This window comes from Electrona antarctica, assembly GCF_951216825.1.
Source record: "Electrona antarctica genome assembly, chromosome: 22".
NCBI classification, from domain to species: domain Eukaryota; kingdom Metazoa; phylum Chordata; class Actinopteri; order Myctophiformes; family Myctophidae; genus Electrona; species Electrona antarctica.
In genome coordinates, this window is record NC_136805.1 from 19484205 (window position 1) to 19494445 (window position 10241).

Below are 10241 nucleotides of genomic sequence, written 5' to 3' on the forward strand. Positions count from 1 at the left end.
TCCTCTGTATCAGCCTTGAATAACGGAGCGCACAATGTTGACAGCTGCACGATAAGCCAAGGAAGTACACCTCACATTATTGCATGGCCAGTTTGTACTGGCAACTAAGCCTGAAGTATTTCTACAATTACTTTAGGGACTTGACACTTTATCCAAGATGCTCATGCCTCGCTGCTCCATCACAAAGCTCTGAATAATAGCGTCAACACTCTTGGCTTGGCTGGCTATGTCGTACCTACAATCAAATCTGAGGCGGGGGAAAAAAGCCTTGTGTTCTTCGGGCCCTGATCTTGGAATGACCTACAAACCAGACTCAAACTTCCCCTAGTATTGTCATTTCCCAGACACTGCTCCTGCTTCGACGGAAATGTTTGCTCTAGTCCTATATTAGTTTATATTAGCAAACATTGTCATTTAGTCTTTATATCAGTTTTATTCATCATTCAGTCATCTTAGATATTCATGTTCTTTCCTTGAGCTTCCTAGGTAGTGGGTACTGTACTTACAAATGTTATTCATCTGTCCTAAATGTTGTCCTGTATTTGCTGGTACTGGCAGAGCCGTGTAACATTATTTGCCTCTTCTCTTGGCCAGTTTACACTTGTAAAAGAGACGTTAGTCTCAATGTGTTTTTTATTGGTTAAATAAAGAAAAGAATACTCGACTGGATAAAAACCAGACCTGTGAAGGCACATTTTTACACTCTCATGCAACAGAGGCTTTTATTCTGTACAAAGGTACTCATTAGCTGTCAAACGATCTGTATTGACCGTTTTTGCTTGTCTGTACCTTCAATGGCGGCCACAGAAAACACAGTCAGAGCACTAGCTCTTCTTTGTTTCAGACGTTGCCCCTCCACGTGAAGCATGCTGTGAACGGAGCCTAGTGACTCCTCCTTCAGTTCATCATCGGATGGAGGCTGAAAGAAATATGTTGAAAGGCAGTTACAGCCCATTTGGACAATGCTTAGCTCAGAACAGGTTAGATGGGAATAATTATCGTTTAAAAAAAATCAAACACTTGTGTGAAGTGAGGGGCGCTCCTATCATCATACATCATCATACGTACACCACATTCCGTGCTCAGCCAATCAAATCATTTCCGTGGTACAAACACACAAAGCTGGGCATAGGAGGGGCTTGAAGGGAAAAAAAAGGAAAGTATGAATATCTACAGGCCCAACTGGGTGCTTGCTATACTGTAGGTACATGAACAATAGTCAAATTGTTTCGGGTGCTCTTGATTTGAGTCTTCATTGGCCAGTCCGGGTGAATGTAAAGGTGAATGAGGTGCTCACAAAGAAACCCTTAGGACCTAAGGGTTACTTTGTGAGCACCTCATTCACCTTTACACACTATACAATAAAACAGTACATGTTAACTATATCCTTGACTCGTTGGTGTGCTTGGAGGTAACCTAAGGCTTAGGTTACCTCCAAGCACACCAACGAGTCAAGGATATAGTTAACATGTACTGTTTTATTGTATTCTAGGGAATAATAACATTACAGTTTTTAAGGTTAAAAGGCCATATAAAGGGCACTCGCAAACGTGTCATCTTTGCTGGTTCAAGGAGATGGTTGCTACGCGGTGGAAACCTCCTCACACATTAACATTTTGGCAATGGGCCTTAACCTTTTTAGATATTGTCTAGAGACATCTAGAGATGTCAATGGCAAGGATACATGGGGAAAAAGAAGAAAATGTTAATATTTGGTCTAACATTGCCGATATAATTAAGGATATGATCTAGTCCTTTTTTCCTATTTACACAGTGGTAAGAAATTTGGCATGGTATGCTTTTGGTGACATCGTTGGTCCTGGGAGGGAGGGGTGGGTGGGTGGATTTGTTTGTTTTTCTTTTTCTTTTACTATGTTTATACATATACCTGTATATATATATCCTGTATTTATTTATTTTCATTCATAATGCCAGAATACAATTGTTCTGTTTTTGTCATGAATACAATTGTTCTGTTTTTGTCATGAATAAAAAACAATTGATAACAAAAAAAAGCCATATAAAAAGGATGCTCTAACATTTGGCCATGGTTGCAACTCCATACGACTGCTTAAAGATAAATATTTCAAATATAAAATGTGAAACTGGGTACTTATTCATCTACTGTAGTTCTTAACTGTATTATTGTTATTTTATTGTCATTATTCTTTATTTAATATTTCACCTCAAAACCTTGGCATGCTCTAGCTCCAACATACTATCACCTGGAAAAAGCTCTATTCAGCCTTCAACATTATTTTCATCTCCTTCGGGAATAGCCAATAATACTTTATTGGCTTTTATTATATATTTTGAAATATGTACCTTTTTCTAACTTTATTTTAGGCTATACTGTAACGTCTGGGTCATGTCAGATGCTACAACTGCCGCAACAACAAACCAACTTGGGAGTTTGTGTCGTCTGTTGTTGCAGAGTTATAATATATCTACAGTAGAGGACGGACTGCCCCGCCCCAGCTATTCATTTCAAAGAAAGTTGGCGTTGGCGTTTGAAGCACCCAGGAGAAGGCTCTACTTCCACATTTGGGCACCCAAATGTGGAAGTCTTGAGCGCCAAGCAGGTGCACTAGGGTTTCAAACGGTAGACGCACGCACAGTAGCATTATAATGTGGAAGTATTGCTATTCCAGATTGGACCACGAGGCGGTGGCCCCTTCACTGTTCTATCTGGGGCTTGCTTTTTACATGGAACATCCTGTGTCTGACATCAAGAAAACCATTTCTCCAGGAACAGTATCCTCTTTATTCTCTTCAAAACTTTGGCACACTTTCACCTCAGACGTCAAGAAATCAAGCCCACACCGTTTCCTAGGAATCAACAGTACCTGCCTGTTTTTTTAATGGAAGTCAATGATACTCAAATGGGGTGGAAAGCGAAACCTTGCCTCTCACAGATATGTCATAGATGACTGAGATCATAGACTTGACCAAATATGGAGTTCCACCAAGCCTAGTGGAGATACACGTTCCACCCAGGCAACCTGTCAGTCTTTCCCTGACAATGTGGGTGGTGTGATGGAAATCAAAGGTCAGTCTTTCCAGGGAGAGAAAAGCCCAATTTCTCCTTTTATTATCATGTTCTTCACATTTTCTTCACAGCAAATAATACACTGAGGGCTAGTCCAGCCACACCCAGGCCAATTCCTCCGACGATTGCCATGCCGAACAAGCCATCCTTCTTCAAAGCCTCATCTATGCACTTCTCCAACTCCAAAGCCTGCTGGTTCATTGGCTCATTCCTCAGCAGAGTCCTGATGAACTTTGAGGCCTTTTCATACTTCTTTAGCCTGTAGTTGGCAACTGACAGGTAGAATAGGATGTCTCTGGAGTCATCCTTCATTCCATTCTGAAACAGCTCATGCAACAGGTCGATTCCCTTCTTGATGTGATCGGATTTGCTCCCAATTAGACAACAGGCATATTTGAACGTGGTGTCATTGGACACAGAGCCTTTCACCAACTCAGCATTGTAATTGTTCTCAACTTGTAAAAGATCCTCATAGGCTACCACATCCCCTATAACAGCCTCCATGTTTCTGGAAACATGACCAGGTCTTTCTAGTTTTATATTAGCTAATCTATGACGTCAGTCATCTGTGACGTCATATAGGACGAAAACATACCGGGAATCGACAGCCCCAGCATTCAGCGGGGGATATAGAAATGTACCGTATGGAATTGTGGCTCCCTTGTGCGTATTCTTTTTGTGACGTTTGTTACACAATAGAGATGTATTTCTCTAGATTACCGGTAAATAATGTAGTGTACTATGCTTTTAAATACTAGTTCTCTCTTAAAGGAGTTTTTAGTTTTAGTGGCCCCTCCTATATACAGCTTTTGTCCCCTCACGTCTCATATTTGCCATTGACAATGAAAGGAAAAAATTAAGGTCATATGTGCCTCAAATATGACGTAACACAAACACAAACATTAAATGCCATTGACAATGAAGGGAAAATTTACGTCATATGTAGACGAGCAAATCGGCTAACCAATCACATAAATTCAGTTGTTCATGAGATGATGTATGATGATGTATAATGATAAGAGGTAGTTTAGACCAGGGGTTATCAACCTGTGGGTCGCGACCCCTCCGGGGGGGTCGCCAAATTATTTTGGGGGGTCCCCAATTATTTTTTTTTAAAGTGCGAGTTTACACAGTACACATAGTACATGCATAAACTTTCCTTAATGATTATATCTGCAGGTTTCAGTATTCATTTATGATATATTTTCTCTATTATTAAGGAGAAATAGTTTTTGCAGTCCGTTTGTATTGGGGGTGGGGAGAGGGCCCGCAGGGGTCACGAGCCATGGCCAAAGCATTTCCGGGGGTCCCCAGCCAAAAACGTTGAGAACCCCTGGTTTAGACTAGTCATTAGTCCTACAACCTATCTCAAACCCTCACCCTAAGCCTAACCTGCCATGGGGCAGCACACCTAAACCTAACCTTAACCCTCTCCCAACCCTTAACGCAACCCTCGCCAACATTATGTCTAACCAATGCTATGTCTAACCAAAGGATGCCTCCCGATAAGAGCGCCCATACGGGTGTGATTTAAAAAAAATGTTTTATAGCATTTATTACGTATTGTGATTTTTTGTTGTCTTTTAACCACTGCACAAAAGAAGTTTCCGAAAGAAAAAATATAGTAATTTGAAGTTGAAGTAGGTAGTATTCTCAAAATAATCCAGGTGCAAAATAAAGCCATCTGCAAAACAAAATATTTTTTTTATATGGCAGGAAGGTGACAGACTAACCTCTTCCAGGTTCATGGTGGGCGATCTGATGATCAGGCGCGGTATGACCCTCTTGCTGCAGTCCTTGGTATCTTCATCATCCTCTCCAAAGCTCCTCTCATCGTCAGCCGTGTGATGGCTGAGGGTCTTCTTACTGGTAAGAGTTGCCCGGCTCCCAGATACTTGGCCCTGTCAAATTACATACGGTACCTCTCTTACATTCTTACTTCCAGTCTCAATTCCAACTGTTCTACTATGAACGATAACAAGCTACATCTGATAAGCACAGAGAAGCAGTTTGTTGTCCAACAACAGATAAGTCTCATCTCTTGGCAATATCAGCACTCTGTGTCAACCTCATGAGTCATTACCAAGAAACGTTCCTGTGTCTTTGCACTTAGTTTTGTTTCCTTGCTGCATATAAGGATGTAGTACCTGCTCCTGGTTCTTCAGCTGTTCCAACAACCGTTGGTACTCTTCCTCTTTCTCCCTGGCCTCTCTCAGCGTTGTCTCGTTCTGCTCATCATAAGCCATGGCTACCACAGCCAGGATGAGGTTGATGATATAGAAGGAGCCCAGAAAGATGATCACCACAAAGAAGATCATGTATGTCTTTCCAGCTGCCCGGAGGATCTGAGTTTTTAAAGAAAACATAGCCAGGAAAACTGAGGAGGTCTAAGGTAATATTCTGAAAAGGCATTCCTGAACCAGCAGTATCAAAATATGATGCCTTGGAAGTGAGAACCGGTTACAGTATAATACATGAACAGTTCAGGTAAAATGTTAAAATGGTTGTGTTTAGGCAATATTATCGAGATGTTTTTTTAAAGTTTAAGTATGGGTTTGGTGTGTGGTTATAACTATAAGCTCAGGGTAAGGATCTGGGAGGACGGGTCGCCAATGACACTGTGTAACCTCCAAACTTCTTGTAGAAATATGCTGTACGGTTTCAGGAGCCACAACCTTTTGATATGAATAAGAGCATAAGAGCAAATGACCACAAAAGTAGAAAACAAATGAAAGAAGTGCCAACCAGCTGAAAGACGTTTTCCCAATAATCCTGAGTCATGAGTCTGAAGAGGGCGAGGAAGGCCCAGCCAAAAGAGTCGAAGCTGGTGTAGCCATAATTGGGGTTCCGTCCAGCCTTCATGCATGTGAATCCTTCTGGGCACTTTCTATCAACATTGTAGGGGTGAAGATTCAGTTTGCACATCAACCATCCCTACTCACTCACGCATCACCAAGCTCTCCATTTCTTAACCTCAAACATTAACAATGTATTTTAATAGAACATTTATAAAAAATATAATTTATGTAAGGACACAAAGGGAGGATGTCTGCAGAATTGCAGATATCACTAAAATGTGATATTCAAAACCTGCAGTACAATTGAAATAAAATAACATACCCAGCATCGGAGCTGTTTCCACAAAGAAGCGCATCCAAACTGCCTTCCAAAAAATAGTAATTTTCTACAACCAAAAGAGAAGATAAGCTTAATTAAATCCATTATGTAATTGCCAAAAATAAATAAATAAAAGCACATGATGTAGCCTATCCTTTTAAACTTACCGCTATTGTCAATGTATTCCCCAAAATCAAAAGTGCTGTTGGAATATGTGGTATTATTGAAATCCATTGTATTGTTGAACGCCATGGTGTCATTGAGGATGAAGGTGGAGTTTGTTGTTTCATGTGTTGAGATGGGCCATCGAACACACTTGTGCTTTAGGTTTCCCATGAAAAGCTGAAGGCCAATGAGGGCAAAGACCGCAAGGGCAAATACAGTAAGAATCATCACATCCACCATTTTCTTCACTGACTGGACCAAGGCACCCACAATGGTTTTCAAACCTGCAAAAAAAACAATTGAAACTGCTTTAAAAACCAAATGGTTTTAATTTAGAACATCCAATGCCAAGTGCACAATTAACAACGAATAACACATGGGAGGATTCTACATCTTATTACAAAAATAAATAAATCATATTACAAAATTATACAACAATTTAAATATTTACCAGCTCATGAATACTTACCAGGAATCACAGTGATTGTTTTAAGGGCTCGAAGTACACGAAATGTCCTGAGGGCTGATACATTGCCAAGGTCGACAAACTCAGTAAGGTACCTGAGGATAGACATCCACAAGAGATCCAAGCCATTAGTCAGAGGAAGCATAGGTAATTAGGTATTGTAAATAGGCTGTGTGCAAGGTCTGAGTAATTGCTGAGGAGAACCAAGCAAGAAAGACAGTGTGTGACTGACTTTAATTATATGTAGGTTAAATTAGAAATAGACTTTGGTTTCACTGTATAAACAATCAGTTTTGGATCTGTACCCATCTTTTATTTTAAATATGCTTGAGAGGTCTGGCATGTGTGATGATAATAAACTATTTGAATAACTTTAAACATGCAGTGCTTGATAAACATATAAGCTCTGCATCATACACATGGGTTAAATTCCAAGATAAGAAAAACAGCATTATAAGTTCAAACCGATATGAGAGGTTGGAGAACCTGTCAGTGTGCCTTAATACTTACGCCATGCTGATCACCATGAAATCCAGCCAATTCCATGGATCTCGAAGGAATGTAAAAGACCCAATACAGAAACCTCTCGACAACACTTTGATTGTTGCCTCAAAGGTATATATACCAGTAAAAACATACCTGGAGAAACAGTTAACCATCAGTTCAACAATGTCAAGTAAAACACAAGTACAAAGTAAAATTGAGCACGCGCACGCGCACACACACACACACACACACACACACACACACACACACACACACACACACACACACACACACACACACACACACACACACACACACACACACACACACACACACACACACACACACACACACACACACACACACACAGTATACTCACTCAGCAGTCTTACTCCATGCTGGTGGATTGCTCATCGTCATAAATACACAGTTCGACATTATAGTTAACATTATGAACATGCTAAATAATTTGATTCGGGGTTAAGGAAAATGTTTCACTTATCGTTCAACAGAAATGTCTTCTAACTGGATCTTTATCATTTCCCATCCATGGCACCGCACCACACGGCACATCACACATCATATTGTCAAACAATGTCAAGCTGGCTGCAAAATTGTCCACCAGGTACTGCAAATGCCAAATGTGCCTATACTACACCTCTATGTTGCCTTGTTATGTTAATGTTGATCCAGAACAGTTTTGTAAATATATAATATCATAGTCATAGCGATTGAACAACAATGAACATTCTAAAAAAGATTAGAACCTCTTATCACCAGCCCCCTTATCATTGCCACTGCCCACTCAATTAATACATAATAATAATAAATCACAGAGAAAGATTGTTTTAAGGCAAGAAAAAACAATGACTATAATAACATTAAGCTTGGAGCAACTCATTAAAACAAAGAAGATATGGATGTGACTAGTTAATTTCTTGGGATTGTGACCTTTGAGAACTATGAACATTATTCATAGTTAATTTACACCCTGCCCAAGATTAATTTGTGGTAGCTCTTGTAAAGTGTGAACTTGGAGAGCACGGTACTTCTGATTAATCCCTCACCCCACCCTTTGCTTTGCATAAGAAGTAAGAACACAGTAAAAAAAGGATATGAATGTATGAGAATTTTAATGGATCCTCTTCTAACTAAATTAAACGGGGTCAGGCAGTAGCAAGCCGATTCAGCGTTGAACCTGTAGATTGTGTTTCCTTTCGTGACCACAATGAATGTCTGAAAAACACAAAGAGACATACAGTATGTGCTTGCACTCATGTAATTTAGCTATCAAAATAAAAATGTTATGTTACAATAAATTATTGATAATCAATCACCTTGAAATACTATACTGGTTCTTTTGACCCCTTTTCCACCGGTTCAGTTATTTTTGGTTTTTAGTCCATGAGCCAGATCTCCAAAATTGGTGGGCAAACTATACCCTATATTAAATTGTTTATAGGATCAATACAAGTAAATTAATACATGATAACCCTTCCACAGTAGTAGCCTTTTCATATTATTTTGCATATTTTCCTACATAATGCCTCATTTACATATTTAAAAATTTAAAATGTGTAATACAATAAATCATTGTCTTTGTGTAAGTACTTAATTGGAGAAGTTTCATGGTGATAACAATCTAATATACGTATGGTTTTGCCCACTCAATTCATAATTAACATTTCAATGTTGGAACTCTGGCTCATGGACTAAGAACCAAAAAGAACTGAACCGGTTCCCATTGGGAACCAACCGGTGGAAAAGGGGCCTTTACTGTGAGACATGCATGTCAGTTATGCCAGCGGTTCCCAAACCATTCCATGCCAAGGACCCACAAATAGCCATAGCCTCTGTCTGCGGCCCCCATATTGTGAAATGGCTAAAGAAAAAAAACATGAAAATAGCTAAAGTAGCCAATCTATACGCTAATTACATGTCCAGAATTGGGTTGAAAGTGGAATTTATTTAATTTAAATGTAATTTATAATTAATTAATTCATTAATTCATTCATTCATTCATTCATTCATTCATTCATTCTTCTCTTTTCCTATTGTCAGGCAGTAAAGAATAGCAAGCTAGTTGTGCACAAAAATGTGCACTGTGTCCATGTGTTTGAACTGGGGTTTCGTTGTCTATCTGTGTCTGTAGATGGGTAGTGCTTCATGTCTCTCAGGCGTTGCCACCTCAAGTCCTGTAAAATCCTCTAAACACCTGATCGATGACAAAAGATAAATACATGTAGGTAGTCCTATTATAATTGGCTTACGGGAAGACAGACAGACGGACGGACCTCTGAAATCACACTTATGTCAGCCATAACCATATAAGGAATTCCCAATGCAGCTACGCTCAAATATGGAGTGTGTTGTCCAGCGTGATCTAGTATGAGAGTGACGACACTAGCGTTGACTCCCATTGTAACAATGGAACGCGGAAATGCTCATTCTATCTCAATGGGATAGTTCCGCACCACGCTTTGCGGCGAGATCAAAGCGTGTCGCCACTCTCTTCTTCTACGGCTCTGGTGTTGTCTAACAACCTCAATGTGTTTTGATGGCATGGCATCAGGCGCAAACAAATCAGTCAGCTCCCTATGGGCACACAAGGGGCATGACCATATCTGGGCATAAAAGGGACATGGACTGACAGATCTCCATGTGAGCATAAAAGGGACACAGGTAGACAGACAGAAACAGACATCTCCATATATGGGCGCAAAAGGGACACAAAAGGGAGACTGACAGGTGCAACAGGTACTCTGATAAAGCCCCCACACTATGACTCAGATAATTTGGTTGGATTGGCGTTGCAACGTAGGTGTGAGGGCCGCATAACAACCAAAATCTAGAGAACAATCCAGGAAACGGGTGGCAACCTTACCTTTAGACTTAGGCTATCAATATATTCTTGTGCTATGTACCTCTACCATAATATGTGATAATATAATACCTCAG

At 40.0% G+C, this 10241-nt stretch overlaps 2 protein-coding genes across 2 annotated transcripts; both read right to left on the reverse strand.

The window, feature by feature from the left end:
* Nucleotides 1-726: 726 nt before the first annotated feature.
* Nucleotides 727-8025, reverse strand: LOC306914727 (sodium channel protein type 4 subunit alpha A-like). The gene is made up of 9 exons (XM_079491906.1): nucleotides 7663-8025; nucleotides 7308-7436; nucleotides 6801-6892; nucleotides 6334-6615; nucleotides 6170-6233; nucleotides 5795-5936; nucleotides 5197-5394; nucleotides 4783-4950; nucleotides 727-919 (listed from the first exon to the last, which is right to left on the reverse strand). The coding sequence occupies exons 1-9, from the start codon at nucleotides 7740-7742 to the stop codon at nucleotides 752-754; spliced, it is 1323 nt and encodes a 440-aa protein (XP_079348032.1). The 5' UTR covers nucleotides 7743-8025; the 3' UTR covers nucleotides 727-751.
* On the reverse strand, nucleotides 3104-3553 carry LOC306915909 (mitochondrial fission 1 protein-like; the record flags this gene model as incomplete). Its single annotated transcript, XM_079493579.1, has 1 exon — nucleotides 3104-3553. One exon carries the CDS (start codon nucleotides 3551-3553, stop codon nucleotides 3104-3106), a length of 450 nt encoding a protein of 149 aa, XP_079349705.1.
* Nucleotides 8026-10241: the final 2216 nt, after the last annotated feature.

What these genes read in the sequence shown, in the direction of transcription:
- LOC306914727 (XM_079491906.1), bottom strand. Translation starts at nt 7,742, where the DNA reads ATGTTCATAATGTTAACTATAATGTCGAACTGTGTATTTATGACGATG. An exon ending in GGGAAAACGTCTTTCAGCTG is followed by an intron (nt 5,395 to 5,794) that starts GTTGGCACTTCT and finishes TTAAAAACTCAG; the next exon opens with ATCCTCCGGGCAGCTGGAAA. An exon ending in CCACCATGAACCTGGAAGAG is followed by an intron (nt 920 to 4,782) that starts GTTAGTCTGTCA and finishes TATTTCTTTCAG; the next exon opens with CCTCCATCCGATGATGAACT.